The sequence below is a fragment of the Corvus brachyrhynchos genome, unplaced genomic scaffold (genome assembly GCF_000691975.1).
Source record: "Corvus brachyrhynchos isolate BGI_N302 unplaced genomic scaffold, ASM69197v1 scaffold310, whole genome shotgun sequence".
NCBI lineage: Eukaryota > Metazoa > Chordata > Aves > Passeriformes > Corvidae > Corvus > Corvus brachyrhynchos.
In genome coordinates this window covers 4,023,651-4,040,228 of record NW_008236213.1, presented here as the reverse complement: position 1 = coordinate 4,040,228, position 16,578 = coordinate 4,023,651, and the positions used below count along the sequence as shown (strand labels likewise).

Sequence of the window (16,578 nt, the reverse complement as noted above, 5' to 3'; positions counted from 1 at the left end):
GAATTATTGTTTTAAAAGGAGTATGTTGAAGTTGACAAGCCCAAAATGTAACCTACCATAAAATTAGACTTTCTACATTTTTTTACATAATGCCCTTTTGATCCTGAAATATCTATCAACCTTCCTAATTCAAGACTGTCACATTGTGAAAACACCAAACACTTTGCAGTGTGATTGGCCATTAAACTTGTTTTGGTTTTGCAACATTCATATGCAAGTCATGATTTCCTCTCTCCTGCATACCATTTCTGGGATTATGCATTTGAACAGCACCAGACCTTTTGTTTGAGATTTCAATGATTTAGCATTTCAGCTGGCAGTGTTTTATAACAAAGTTATAACATAAGGCTCCTGTACTCCAGTGTTCAGTGCTTCCTTTGAAAGACGGCAGCTCTTCATACATGGAAGTTGCCAAACCACAAAAGGATTTTTTGTCTTCTTTTACTTATTACATGCAAATACTTTCTAGTGCATACTGAAATGCGATAAATTATAGTTACATGGCATAGTAATAAAAATGAACAACAGCATTTCACTGTTGCAAGGTGACAGGTGAAAAAAAAGTACTGTGGTGGCTGGTTTTATTTGTCAGTTTTAGGTACAATTCATGCCTCTTGCTTCTTAGTAAGTAGGCAGGTTTTCAAATATATGTACAGTTTTTTCATGTGTGAGGAAATGTTTCTGTGCTTAGAAACTAACTGTACAACAGCTTTTCATTAAAAATATGGTCTTTACCAAAGCCAGCTTGGAGGAGACTGAGGGGAGATTTATCGCAGTCAAAACTTCCTTGTGAGGGGAAGAGGAGGGGCAGGTACTTCTCTGTGACCACCAACAGAAGTCAAGGGAATAGCCTGAAGTTGTGTCAGGGGAAGTTTATGTTGGGTATCAGGAAAAGGTTCTTCACCCAGAGGGTGGTTGGGCACTGGAACAGGCTCTCCAGGGAAGTGGTCACAGCACCAAGCCTGACAGAGTTCAAGAGGTGTTCGGACAATGCACTCAGGCACATGGTACTGTTCTTAGGGATGGAGCTGTGCTTGGCCAGGAGTTGTACTTGAGGATCCTTGTAAGCTCCTTCCAACTCAGAATATTATGTGATTCAAGCTATTTTCAGGCAAAAAGTGTCTCTTTGCTGTAATCATTCCAACCAGTAGTGGACCTTGTGCTGATTACTTCAGTTGGGTTTACTGTAACCCTGACAAGGTTAGAATACTTCTGTTCTCCCCCAGCTTATTGCCACAGGTAACTGGAGTTGCATAGACTACTGTTAGTACCAATACTGACATTTGAATATCTGCCTTTCCTAGAGAGATTCAGTGATTAAAAAACTAAAGCATCTTTAAGACATTATAAATGGAAGTGCTGAACATGTTTGATGCACAAACATACCCTCCACAAGCAAGGGTGTCCTGAATATATCCCATTAAAACCCACCAGAATACCACATATTACATTTTCCTACGAAATTCGGTGAATGAACAAGCAACATATACAGACTACTTTGGCTTCTTTAAATATAGCTGCTAACATTAGCTTTAAATTTAGCAGCTAATAAATAAAAGCAGCTAGAATTAAGAATAAATGTCTCAGAACTATTTAAACTTCATCTTCAGTCGAACCCACACAATGAAATTAGTCAGTTCACTCATGAGGGCAGAGGATTGAGAAAGGTAATGATATTTTTTTGGTTTCTTCACCTAGCAGAATTCAGTACAGCCCTACTTGATTTCAGGTGTCCTTTTCAAGTACAGATGCTGAAAAAGGTTTTTGTTTTTATGTAGGATATGGACTCCCTCTTATCCTCATGTTAACCTGGGCCCTGGATGACTAACCCTACAGCTGACACAAACAGATGTTTTTATTTGTTTAAACTATTAGGTCAAAGGGCTAATGAGCTAATGAAAATGCTTTTAAGAGCTATCAAATGAGGCATAATTAGCTGGTTTTCAGTTCCTATTTGTATGAAACAAAAGAATTAAAAAGAATTCTCAGTTTACAAATCTTTCATTTCATTCCTAGTCTTGGTTAAGAGGCAGATTTAAAAACAGTGACATGAAAAAAGCATACCTCAGTAGCTGCATCAGCAACTTCAGTCTGGTTCAGCATGGTGTTCTTCTATCAGCTGTTACAACTTGCATTGTGAGAGCAACTTCTACTCAGTGTTTGACAGGATAACATTGAGTTGTTATCAATGAACCAAGCTTCTATTTTTCCCAGAATCTATTCCTTTGCTCAGCTTCCGTTGCTTTTGTTCCGCATATGTACTTTACCACGTCATTTATTTAAAAAGAACTTCCAGTCACATAAACATGTGCCTCCATTTAATATTATGGAATAATTGTGTAGGGATTATTCCACAATCTCTGTTTCACCAACAAACTCGCAATATCTTTCAGATATATTTCCAGCGTAACAACATCTTGCTGTGGAAATAAATCAGGCAGTTTTGGGAAGTTTCTATTTCAAATGTATGTATGTGAATGTGCAACCATGTATGATGTACCAATGATTATACAGTAGTATTTGTTTTCACTTATGAGTAGATAATTCATCTTGAAGAATCCAAATCAAGGTAATACGCCATGCTCCCAAACTGGCTACTTACTTGAGAAACAAAAACTAACCAACTCAATTCTACACGGTGTTTATTTTCTTTTTTTTTTTTTCTTTTTTTTGATAGTGGAAATCATGTATAAATCACAAACAGTACAAGCTCCCCATGTCAGTAGCTGACCACTTGATTGGGTCAACGTCTGTGTATAGACACTGTATTCTTAGTATAAAGTCAAGATAATACGGCAGTTAACTGATACGACTACAGTAAAGATACAAACTTTTGTAATATAAATTAATTGCCATTACAAAAAGGCAACTGTATTAAGTAATACGGTACAAAAATCTGCAACTTCTATAAATATAATGAAATGCGAGAAGTTAAATGAAATAATACATCACAGATTTTTGTATAGCGCATTTGAATAGGCAAGCTAAGATACACATGGAGCATTATACAGCAAGAAAGAATATAAAAACCCACTAAGACTTAACTTTTTAGCCATACAAGTGCCAGAAGTACAAGTACAGGACACAACATGAAGCAGTTAAGATTACCAGCTCAGAGTGGGTAGACAAAGAAGTCTTACTGATGAGTTGTAAAGCATTAGGCAGCAGACAGAAGGTTGTCAAAACCAGCTGTTGTTGGATACTGATTGATAATGTTTTCATTCTGATGGCTGAGACACTGCAGACAGCCACAGGTCTGAGTAGAAGCCCAGTGTGGGCACACATACATACACACACAAAGTAACTTAACAGATGGCTAAAAAACATAAAAGCACAGTATCTTTTTTAAAAAGACAATGTTCACTCCTTAATGAACTTGCATGGAAAGTAGAGCCTAGTGCCCAAGTTTATTCCACCTAAATGACAAACACATGTGAAAAGATTAAAACAAACAAACAAAACCCAAAGGAATTGAGATTGGTTATTTGAATGAAAACTGAATGGTGCTTAAGTAGTCTACCATAGCCAGAGCACTCAACAACACTATAGACAAGAAAGTGTGACATGAGCTGCTATGAACATTGTTATCCCCTCATAAAAAGGTGAAGTTGTTTATAGACATTAAAAAGGTACACATCCATCAAGTCCATCTACAACACAAAACCACAGAAGTACTACATTCAAAGTAAAGTTAAGTGTTGGTCTTAGCCTTCAGCAGTTATGAGGTATTGTTTCAACCTATGATGAGGAATGATCACTGAAAAAGCATACTCAAAATAATTCTGCAAATTAAAATCACTGCTTCTGTGCAGTTGACATTTGCCTAAAGAAAAAACAATGAAATATCGAAAGGTCCTAGTCTACGTGGCCACTGGCATACTCCAAAACCACATTATCATGGACTTCTTGAGCCTTTCCATGTTAGTCATGTAGCACCTTCAAACAGTGCATAGCCGGGAGATCATGACCAAAACATAACTTGGAGCTGCTAAAGTTTTTGGACCAGAAAAACTCACTGATGGTAGAAATAAGTACAGTTTCAAGAATGAAATACAGCTGGGCTTATTTTCATTTCCTGTACGTTTTGGTCTGTAACTAAAGGAAAGCAGGGGGAAAACAGTAAGAAAACATCATCTCACATCTTCTAACTAATGGCCAATGAAAAAGCAGTAAAAGCTTCCTCATTTTGTCTCCCCAAACTGTCTGTCTTCTCTGGGAAATAATCCTCCTACTCCTCCTCACCACTCATTTTTCATTATCTCTAAATAGGACAGAAATTTGGGGACCTTGTAGAAATCTGGGGACTCTGTAGTCTTTAAGTTCACGTCAGCAAAGAGAGAGTTTGGAAATGTAAATTAGATCCAGTTCCTCTTTAAATCCAGGGAAAGGAACCTTCTTAGCCCCCACAAGAAAAACTGATGGGCAGCTGGGTCCCCACTAAAGTGTGCTGAGAGAACTGAATCAAAGCAGGGCTCCTCTGTGCTTTAAAATGAACAATTCCAGTTCTTTGTTGTTTCCAAAAGTATTAGAAGTGAGACGATTGACCTGGCAGGAAGGAGAATATAAAACAAAGCAAGGACATGCCTTTCAGGCTTCTTGCCTATTCCATCTCAAAATGAAACAAGGAGTTTACAAGTTTTCCCAGCTTCTTTCCGATAACAGGAAGCAGTTAAAACAGTGGGAGCAATGCAAGAAATTAATGGAAGTTGAAAAGTAAACTAAAATACCTATGAGAAACATTTTGCTTAACAGAGAGTAAAATTACAAGTAATAGAGAAATGGCTTTTATAAGCCTTTAAAAGCTGATATTCGCTATTTTCTTATCCCCAAATAAACTAGTGAGAAACTACAATAAACTTCAAACAGAAGATAAATGCTCAGAGTGGAAAGATATGTTGCTTAAAGCCCTGAAAACAAGGCATTGTGTGTTTCAAGACAGAAGCAGAGTCCATGAAGAACTAATGACACCTCACTTGAGTTTGTGTTTGCAGACACTCATGCACAAGCGTTGCTGAATGCGCAAGGCACAGCATTCAAGGCGTGCACCAGTCCAGTGACTGATCTGCACATACCCTGTTGTTACTGACTTGGTGAACCAGTGGCCTGGCACGTTTCTTTAATGGACCAAATCAGTTTATAAGGTTTATAAAAATCAACAAAAGGCAGCCAAAATACTGCAAATCTACAATGGGGAAAATACGGAAACAGGAAATGTGGACTGTGTTACTTGAACCAAATAGACTTTTTCTAAATGTATTGCAAATGTTGTTTCCAACGACTACTTTTTTGTCTTCTAAGTAACACTTAGCCCACAGGAAGTTTGAAAGAACAAGATATAATCCCCTTGAAAAGACAAGCTTGTAGTACAAACACTGGAAGACCCTTAATTATGGGATAGATGCCTTGGCAATGTTACAATAACAGTAGTAGTCTATGAATGAGTGATAGAGGAAGCAATCCTTACTTAAAATCACTTACACTTCTAACTAGTAATAAAGCCTCCGCAGATGAACTAACAGATATTTGCTCTGCTTTTCTTACGGAAAACAACTTTCAATGAAATTTATTACTTTATCCAACTGCTGTATATTTCTAAACTCTTTCCTATACTTCTAAAAGCCTTTTTACTTAGATCACCTGTTTATGTAAGCTATTTCCCCCAAGTACTGTTATCTGTGTACATCTATTTATTAATTTACTTTTCAGTAAACTTCCAGCAAAATACCATACTGCCTCTGGCAGGGTTATGCAGTGACTTTAGAAGAGGACTCAACTAACTTGTACTCTGTGTTTTCACTTAGTAAAACTTCAGGAATAACCTTTGCATTAACATGAAACTGCCTGCCTTTTAGGTATCCTATTAAGGTTCTCAGTGGCTGTGCTTTTCCATAATGTGAGGTCAATAAGCAAGCTAAATTAGACTCACAAATTCTTTAGACATTAGTTATTTTTTAAAATCCAAGGTAATACGTGGAATTCCTCCTTTACAGACTACGTTACTTTTGTGCGTGTAACATTTTCTACCAAGGATGATCGCGATGCAAGAAAGCAACATGCAGTGTGCAGAAATAGTGGTAAACAAAGAGGAACTTCCTACTTCAGTAGTGTAGACAACTTTACTGGAAATAATTGTGTACCTGATTCACAGAACATTTATTTTAATGAAACGACATTCTGCATTAACTCTGTATGAACAACATATCACAGCTCAGCCTTGATACCACACCACAATTAAGCTGTGACAGAGTGAGCAGGTACAGTGATGTGTGGGAACCACTTCTTTCTCTTGGCTTTCACATTCTTGAAGGTTCGAAGTCTCTCTCTTCTAGCAAGTTTATTAGAAGGGAGAAGCTGTCTTTTACTGCCTCCATATCATCCAAGGAACAGGGTTTAAGAATCCAGCGCTTTCCACGTGCAAGTGGCTCAAGTTCAAAATATTTTTTTATCTATTAAGAAAAAAAAAAGAGACTGATGTATTATATTATGACAATTCTCTGTCTCACATCTAAAAAACCAAACCAAACAAAAACATGTAAAAAAATCAGGATATTCATTTTTAGAATCTTACCCACAGCTGCTCTTATAATACAGGTTATATGACACAACCTGAAAGTGTTTCTTTAGGGGTGAGCAACCTCCTTAGAAGCTACCATTCTACCCATACATTTAACAGCATGGGAGGTCTGAGGAAGAATTGTACTGACTTGAGGCAAAGAGCAAAGCACATGAAATATGCTCAAAAACATATCCAAACCAGCAAAAATAAGTAAGAAATTCCAGGTTGCATTTGTATTTTAATGTTAAAAATGTATGTTTCATTATACTCTTACTGGTAAACACTTAAGATGTAGAATTTGTCACCATACTACTCTAACATCAAAATTAAACATAAAAAATGTACAGAGCCTAAACATTCCAGACAAACATGAGCTATAGCACAGCATCTCTTAGTAACCAAGAAAATCCTATAAAAATAAAAATTCTTTCAAAATTTCTTAGCTTTTCTAAAATTAAACACAGAAGACTAGCACACTGCTGTTAGGAGGATAGTAATAAGTATTATACATGAGACATGATGCAGTTTCTTGGAAACACCAATCATTACTGACATTGCATCAACTGTCAAGGCACAAATACAGACCCAGAAAGACTGAGAAAGGAAAGATTTTAGTTCAGTGGTATATTCCAATCACTTTTCAAAATAGAAAGTACAATATCAAAACATGTTTCTGACGTCTCTTAGAAGAGAACAGTAACCTGCAGGTTATACTGGTCCAGTTTACTGTTTTCATTAAAATTTTAGTCTTCGAATGTATTTGATCCAGAAGTCTACTCATGTTTGACTTGTTCAATAGACATTTAGTTTTTATATCCAAAACTATAACCCTCAGTTCTTGCTACTGTCCATATATAACAGAAATACTTAGTCCTGACTTAGTTTGCACATTTTTGTCTGTGGGAATTATTGCCAAATACTCTTAATTTTCTTTTATCACAGACTGTGTCATAAAAATGCAGCACAGTTACAGGAACAGTTGCTAATAACATAGTAGGCAGTAGAGGCCCTAGACAGGCAACTGGAGCCACACTGTGTAAGGCTCCATGTACAGAAGGAATAAAAAAGAGAAAGGAAAATAAAAAGGCTTTCAAAGTCCATACAAACTGCAACATCTCTATGTAGCTCTTACAGTGTCTACTGACAGAATAAACAACAGTTTTGTTTATCTATTAATGTATTCTAACAGAAGAAACCCAAGTTGAGTTGTATAAATCCACATAATTTTTAATTCAACCATGATTATGTGTCAGGAAGGCTTTCTTATTTTTCAGAAAGGAATTTCAACCAGAATGTTTAGTAACAAATATCAGGGAAAAAATTGTGATTTTGAGATGAGAATTTCTGCTTACCCAGAAATGACACTGTGAAAAATTTTACATCTCTTTCCATCGAAGTAGAATTGTATCAATAACATTTGAAAATGAAGTGTGGTACTTGACATTCACTTCCCCTTGCACAAATTTTAGAAAATATACAAGTTGAAATAAATGGGCTTTCAACAAACCACTATTTTAATATCAACATACCTATTTTTTAGCATTGCTATCTCAGTGCCACATCAGTATCTGATATGTTAGCACGATTATATGTGATAAAAACCAAGATACTCATCTCTGTAACGTATTGCAACGTTTCCAGCAGCTTGAATTTATCCCCATTAATATACTGAGTTAATGGCACTGATCACAGTACTGGAGAAGCACGGTAAGGAAGCTCTATTGCCTGTTTCAGCAACATCCTCCTTGACTGTCACATGAGGGGAGGAAGCAAAAGCTGCACGAAAGGATAACAAAGCAAAGTGTCAGTGCAGCTAGTGGATAGAGCTGCCCGCTGGTGTTAAGCTGACAAATATGGCTGAGTAATTTGAGATGTTTCAGACCCACAACCCAGAGGATGTCCACCACACCCCCTCTACTGGAAAACTATTGCCATCAGACCCTGGAGCTCACTGAAGTCAGTCTGCAATCTTCTTTACACAGCCTCTTGAATTAGGGCTCTGCCTTACGAAGGAAGGTCATTACATTGTAAGAACAGCACTTGGGTTTAAAAGTAGAAACACATGCTCAAGGAAATGATGGCAGTAAGCAGACTAGCACTGAGTCTTGTGCATTTGTGGGCAAATACAACACAAGTTACCAAGGTAGCCTCTAGCCAAGAAAAACACAATGCCTTTAAGCTGTATTTCAGTGACTGCAGATGCCAACAGCACCAACTGGTTTAGTGAAACAAATTTTGTAGATAAATTATTTCAATGCCCAAAGTTGATTAAAATTTTTTTGTGTGTTTCTAGCTGTGTAATCAAAATGTTACTAAATCGGTGATGTGCTGTCATCACTTTCCACACTAAGGAACAGTTCAGAGTATCTGCATTAAAAGATCCTAGATGAATGCTAAAATGAAAGTGTTTGTTAGGCAGTTGTTTCTTAAATGTGAGGGTTTGATACTGGCATGAAAACACAACTGATTATATTCACACAAGTAACAGCTATTTTATTCATACCTTCTGCAGAGAAAAAAAAGATTTGCTGGATGACTCGTGTCTAATACAGAAATCTAGAAAAACAACACTGATTGCCTTACAAATAATAACTAACTAAACCAGAAGTAGCACAGAAGTGATTTTCCACAACCCAAGGGACACTTTGTGGTGTGTTACTATATTTCCTCCTTTAAATTTCGCACCACAATGGAGTTTGCTAAACCTCAAGGTTTTGCAAGCGAGCTCTCTCTGAACTTTGAAACTTCCAGAAAGAAGTTTGCACAGACAAATATTTTCCAATTTAATGTAACTTTTCCTCCCTTTAACTCAGAAGAAGTAATTCTGTTCTAAAAGAAAAGTACTTTTTTTAGACTTGAAAAGATAATCATTTTTTACATGCAACAGATGAAACATGAAAAGACTGACACAATCAGATGCCCAACTCTTTTTGTATAGTTGAATTTTCCACTGGAATGCTCTCAGCTCTCCATCCCCATTTGTTTTTCTAGTTGCTTTCTGCCCCACTGACCATCATCCACATTCATTCCCTGCAGATTTCCTAAGAGGATGTACAGTGATCACCAAAGTATCCAAAGAAAGCTGAAATTCTCTGAATACTCACATACCTAGGTAGCTCTTGCATAATCAGAAGTTACTATTTTACAGCTCCTTTCAATTACATTAGCACAAAGGGGTGAGTTCCTAAGAGAGGCTCCTGTCTTCCCCTCAGCATAAACAGTGAAAAGCCTTCTGCCTGTTCATGGATGCTGCAGTGGAATATAAAGACTCAAACATGTTTCAGAAGTCTGACGCATTAGATGTGCTTTTACATACTGGCTTTGCATTTTTAAGAGTTTACTTTGAGTTTGCTAAATTTTTGAGATATAATCTAAGAAGAAAATACAACCAATTAAATCTAATTTTAAGGTTTATTTACTAATTTTTACAAGATCTCACTGTATGTCTTGACTCCATATGGGGGCCTTGTTTTATAGAGAACCTGGCATTGTATTTACGCCACATTCTGAAGTCAGTAAAATCTAACAATACATGTTTGCAATTCCCACTCTTCCCACACTCCACCTTCTAAGTCCTATTCTACTGGCACAATACACTAAACATATGGTTATCAAATGTTGCTTAACCTACGTGCTAGAAAAGTCAAGACACAATAAAAAGGATCAGTGCCCAGAACCTCAGCTGGTGTAAATTATCATAGCAGTGTGGAACTGATGTTACTAAATTGATATACGTAAGCTGAGTAACCAGGCCCTGCTGAAAGCTTTTCTATGTTCGATTACTGAACCTCATCATCTAGTCAGTTCACCACACATGTGAACACAAGATCTACAGAAAAACTTAGATATTATAATATATGAAAAGAGTAATCTCTATTATTCAACATGAAAAAAAGCTGATTGAAAGCATTATTTTTCATTCAAATTCAAAATTATACTACCAAATTTCATCAACACAGAAAAGCTTCTAGCCCACTGTGACTAATCTGTTGTAAACAAATACAAAATTCAGATAGTCACTTACATTACCAGGCTGGTAAATGGAGAACTTAATGAATAAAATATTTTTTCATTCATCACTGTTTTATTGAACAATTTCACTGGGACAAAAAATTGTAGCACAACATGTCTGTTACATCCATCAAAGGCTGCCTGGTCTTGTCAGTGCCCCCACTAGTGTAAATTTTTGAAAGACCTTTACAGATTTACCAAGTATTACTGCAAAAGTGTGACTGATGAAGGTATGAATTAAACTAAAATCATCTAATTTGCTGAATCCATGTATTAACCATAAGACATGCTTCATTCATCCATTCCAAAACTGCATGGACAAGAAACAAAGTAATAATGGGAGACAGGGGTATTCCATATTCACACCGTTAAAGTTTCACTGAGCTGTGATTCTGGTAATATCTTTTCAGACATTATAATAATCTTCTTTTTGGAGCAACCATTTAGAAGACGAAGGAGAGAAAAGGAATTTTGCTTGCTAGCTCCAGGAACAACAGACAAGCTGCCTGTAACAATTCTTGTGCAAATTTAGTATATTTGGAGAATAGAAAAAGCCAAGAGTCCTTTACATAGCATTAAGTTTTAAAAAGGGAAACTACATAAAATTAGGAACTTAAAGAAAATTAACTGTGCAGCTAAAAAGGTAAAATGCTTGCAGGTGGCACAGAAAAAAATACCATAATTAGAGGCTCAGAGTATATTTATACTGCTACAGAAGACTTTAAAATAAACAAAAAAGCTTTCAACAGTTGCAGTAAGGAAAAGGATGGTATTAGAGGTAAAAGAAGTCATGTCTAAAAGAAGAAAAGAGAAAACAAAAGAAAGGAAATTCTGGCAAATTAAATAGAAACCACAAATGTTGACCTACTAACCATAGAGTAGAACTCATTGCTTAAATCACCACTGAAGCTGAAAAGTAAATTGAAATCCACTCTAGTCTATGTTGGTGTGCTGGACTGCAAACTGCACAGCCTCTTGAGCTGCTACATGTACTTTTCTGCTGTTTCTTTTCTGAGTACAGTGATTTATAAGATTGTGTGGAGTGGACTGATAGCCACTTAATCTTAAATCAACTGGTTCAATCCACTGTCATACAGGAGTTAACACATCCATGCTTTTCCTGAAGAAAGCTCCTTATCTGACAGCCCACTTAGCTAAAAAGGACCTCCTGTCTGACCAGAACAGCTGTTGTAATGTGCACAACTGTCAGCCAAAGTTTTGTAATATTTATTCATCCTACAGAGACACTTCACTTCTCCTGAAAAGATACTTCACGTATGCCTGCTCTTATGCTTCTTCTTAACAGTGAAACAATGATCTCATCCTTGTCTAGAGGGATCCCTGTAATGCACCTATGCATCATAAGCACTCCTCCTAAAGCACCTGTACCTCATATTTATTGATTCCATACGCACTATCTCTTATACAACAGGGAGGGGAATCAAAGTGCCTCAGATGATGAGAAGGGATAGTGATGTGCTGTGGTCTGGAGCAACCTATATCAGCCACAGAAATGCTTTTATATTTTAGTTCTTTGAGGATACGTATTTCACTGTTCACTGACTTTACTGTGCCAAGGAATCCAAAGTCTGTATGTACAATGTTAAAAATTTGCAGTGAATCCATTAAGTACATATTATGATAATCAGATTTATGTAATTGAGGTGCCCCTTTATTTTTTAATTTTAAAATAGCACCTGCTGAAGTAAAATCAAAAGTAAAAACAAGTCTGTCTTCTTCAGCATTTCTGTGTGATAGCAGATTTCTCTAGACAAGATTACGAAACCATCAGAGGCCTTTTACTATGTCTCACAAGTAGTGGTGAATGCTTTACAAATTGGTATTTCTAGTTTGTACAGATTTCAACTTTATTTTTTTTCTTTTAGATTTCACCTTTTATAAAAGACTACTGAAACATGTCCAACTGAGCTTCGCACTTAGCTTTCTAAGAGAGCCGGATGGTATTTTTGGCTTCTAAGTCTTTACAAAGAAGAAAACAGTCACTTAAAACAATGTACACAGTGCTTTGTGCACTTTTCCATCCTTGTTAACTCCAGTGGCCACAAGTGACAATACTTTCAGATTGCAAGTGACAGCTGAAAGAAATGTATTTTAAAGAAGATAACTAACTATTCAAAATTAAGAAATTAGATGCCTGAAAAATCAGCATAGCCACACCATTCCAGAGAGCATGGAGTATTGACAAATGCAAGCATGAGACAAGAAAAGGGGGAGTCAGCTAGAGAGCTGGAAGGTTTTTGAAATGGGTAAGTTGGGGTTTTTTTTACAGATAGTCATGTTACAATGGGTCTGGACAAATAAGATGGGTGAGAGTGAGGACAGAAAATTGCAGAGGTTGTAGAAGTAGCACTGAGATTTGTATGTGGATGGAAGCAAAGACAGGCTTTGAGAAGCTACTAGGATCCATCAACTTTTTGCACAAGTCTTCACCACACAACAGTCTACTACAGGGCATTAGATTTTTTTTGTTAGATTCTGTTATTTTATACAAAAGAAACAGTAAATCATGTGTAGCTGCCAAAAACATCCAACTATGCTTTGCCTTCCATGTCTTACTCACCCAGGATATTCCCTTCATATAAGCATGTACTTTTCTTACAACTGGAAGAAATACAAATAACACAAAAAGAGCAGAGCATACTTATATAGAGAAAAACAGACTTCCAGATTAAGGTTCATATAACCACATAACTGGAAAAACAAGACAAGGACTCTCAATTATCCAACCCTAGAGTGAGCGAAACAGCATCTCAAGTGACAAGGGAAACAAAAACAGGGAAGAGGGTACTGTACAAAAATGCATGCAATGAAAGCATAGTAAAGTACTTTCCTTTAATGCAGCTTTAATTCTTATTTTACTTCAGAGAATTACTCAGAAGTGAAAATCAGACATCACTTTAAGTTACTGCTCCTTTTGCTTTCTCTCTTACCCACTGTGTTTTATTAAGTAATTTGGGTTGCCACAGATACTGTCTGACAGTTACGCACTTACAGGTAAAGTGTTAGACTATAAAATCCTAAAGAGTAATGCTGAAAATTAGCCTTGGTTAAAGATAGCTGTTTGGAGGACATCTAAAATTCACATATCTTTTTTCCTTCACATAAAGCAGAGATACAAGAATGCCAATTTACTGCATATAAGGACAATTTTCTATTTTAGTGTATTCTTAGCACATCCAAGTATATTCTTCAGCTGTACCAAAAATGACTGATTGAATATAAGATCAATTTAAACTCAGGACAACTTGTTTAAATTACTATCGTTGCCCTAACGTGTTAATAAAAAATATAGAATGGAACATATCGAAAGATAATTTTACAGAAAACCTACTGAAAGGTTTTACTATACCACCACTCATCTCCTCTCTACTGTCTCTCACTCAGGTTTGTTTTTGTTATAACTTCAGTTAAATAGCTTAAGGAATATAAATAACTAGTACAGACTTGACACTCAAGACCTTTAGGAAACATCTTTCAGAGATTACAGAGTTTTTGTAGCATCCTTGTTTTTTAAATAGACTGCAGGTACTCATGGTTTACTTCAGAATATAAGACAACCGACAGAGTATGCTGATTTCAGCAGCAAAATATGCTAGTTTTAACTACAGATTGTGGTTTGAACTAGTAATAAAACCTGAGACAAAAGTGCTGAGATTTTACCCTCCCCAATTCAGAAAAGTTCACCTGCGATGCTGAATGTCAAAATAACCTTTACAGCAATGAGAAGTCCAATGATCAATCCTTATTTATCACAACCTTTCTGCAAATAGCATTTTTTCTGTTCAGATAACAGTTAAACAGTATTTTCTGGAGAAGTGCATGTGTGATGATTCATTTGCATTTGCCTGAACATGTACATAAATCTAGTACTTGAATAAATAACATCTGTATACTGTGCCCACGTCTGCAAAGCACCAAAACACTGTATGGACATGTACCCTTGTATCAGCAGCAAAGAACAATATTTCTAAGGGCTTTGTGTTTGGCTCCCCACATTCACACTGCTGACACTGTTCCAAGTTAACAGTCAGTGTGAGCGCAGAAGAAAAGCTGCTCAGCAGTAGGTGTGGTTCTGTGAAGTGTGTGCTCCCACAAGAAGAGATAGACAGTGGTTGTGCCTATTTCACTTGTTCCTTACCAGGTACAGAGCACAGTGTGTAAGTGTAGGATGGTTCCAACCTCATTCCAGGTCCTTTGCCAATGGGAGAATTACTTGTTGAACAAAGTCTGCTTAGAGGCAATGGAAGCCAGAACTAACAGCAATTAACGATTTCTTGTTCAAAAGCAGAAACTGTGTAATAAAGCCACTTTAAAAAAGTTAACATAAAACAGTTGTTAAGCAAAAAGTGTTTCCAGAGACCATGCCTCTGCCAGGTTCCGTTGCTGGCTGCCAGAATGCCACAGGCTCTGTGCCCCCCCCAGCTTCTCCAGCAACAGGAGCTTCTGTGGGAGCTGTTTCTGAGGATTTCTTCCTGCCATGTGGTTAGAGGATGCAGATTTGTACTTTGGGTTTTCTAGGTCCATGTCTCTGGAAAGATTAATATTTCCACACTCACAGCAAGCCACCACTTAAAACTACTATACCAGGTAGCACCAGACTCATCTATTTATTGATATTTTTTAACTCTCCAGCTAGAATTATCGCAGAACCCCTTCATGCTTGCTTGAGTAAGGCCCCCTCACTGCTTTCAGATTTCTTTATAAAGCACAAGGACACTAAGAGGAAAATTACACAGCTCAGTTCAGACGCAGTCCTGTACACACGAGAACATCCACATGCAAAACAAATCTTCCACTAATTCTAAAATGAAATGCATAAGCAATCACTGATATGGAAAAAAAGTGAGCACTTTACCAAGTAAATGGGAAGTAATATTAGCAAATTAATGCAGAGATTTGTAGCAGTGGTATTGGAAAAGACACGGATGACCAGACGGATTTGGAGAAGATGCGTGAATGCAATGGGATGCTAAAGAGGTAAGTTGTTCTTTTGACTCTTGAACTTAAAGGGCCAGAATCATTCTGCTTTTTAAGTGACAGTGTTATTCATTCCATTACCATAGGTTGCAGCAGACTTTCTGAAAAGTCTTTTAGCAAACATATTCCATGGGAAGGCATAAGAAAATGAATAATGAGTATTTTTCTCTTACTGCACCAAGACAGTGCTTCCCTACATTATATTGATCCACACGTCAAGGAAAGAGACTAAATAATAGGCAGTTGACCAAGAGTGCTGTCCTAGGTTACAATGTAAGATATAACCAAAAGCATGTATTCTATGATCATCTTCACAAGCTGTTAAAGCAGGTGGGGGCAGTGTTCGTTATCTCCTACCATGACTCATCCCTGATGACTCCCTCCAGGGGCTATCTCTGTTTAATGGGCAATCAAGGACCCACCACATGACTCATAGAATTACATCAGTCCATTGTGAGATGCTCAGCCCAGGGGGGAGGAGCCAAGCATTCCCACCTGGATATAATCAGGGGTTTGGAACAGCATGAGCAGGCTTACCTACTGGATTCCCAGAGGACAAGAGCTACAAATAGACCTTCAGGTAAAGACCATATCCTTCTACGGGATAGATAACTGCTTCAACAGGACCACTTCATCTGGACTGCTACCACCACCCTGACTAACAGGGCATCAGGTTGTATCCTGACTCTGTCAGTGTTCTTGTACTATTGCATTTATTTTAATTTTCCTATTAAATTATAATTCTGACTTGTGATCTCCCACTGGTTTATTTTCAAACTAGTCCATCTGCATATACAAGAAAGAAGAGAGATACACAGATATCTCAGGAAGGATATCAACCTTCACATGTGTTGGGGTTTTAGGAGTTCTCCTTTTGTTTTTCCTGTTAAGGAGTTTTCCCCATATGTGTTGCTAGGAGACAATAATGACTGGATACTTAAGAGAGACAAAAAACCTGGCCACAGCTTGGGGAGCGGTCCAGCTGACTACTCTGTCTTACATGGGGTTTCCTC

At 37.1% G+C, this 16,578-nt stretch overlaps 1 protein-coding gene across 2 annotated transcripts in view; it reads right to left on the bottom strand.

The window, feature by feature from the left end:
* The window catches only part of ARL15 (ADP ribosylation factor like GTPase 15), a 244,106-nt gene that overhangs the window by 18,191 nt on the left and 209,337 nt on the right, over nucleotides 1-16,578 (bottom strand). The window contains exon 7 of one of the 2 annotated variants that reach the window (XM_008643121.2): nucleotides 2,302-6,446. The exons of the other annotated variant lie outside the window; for it this stretch is intronic. Coding sequence (XP_008641343.1) covers nucleotides 6,294-6,446 — 153 coding nt within the window. The 3' untranslated portion in view covers nucleotides 2,302-6,293. Of the gene's footprint in view, nucleotides 1-2,301; nucleotides 6,447-16,578 lie in introns of those variants that run through there. 2 annotated transcript variants of the gene reach the window in all.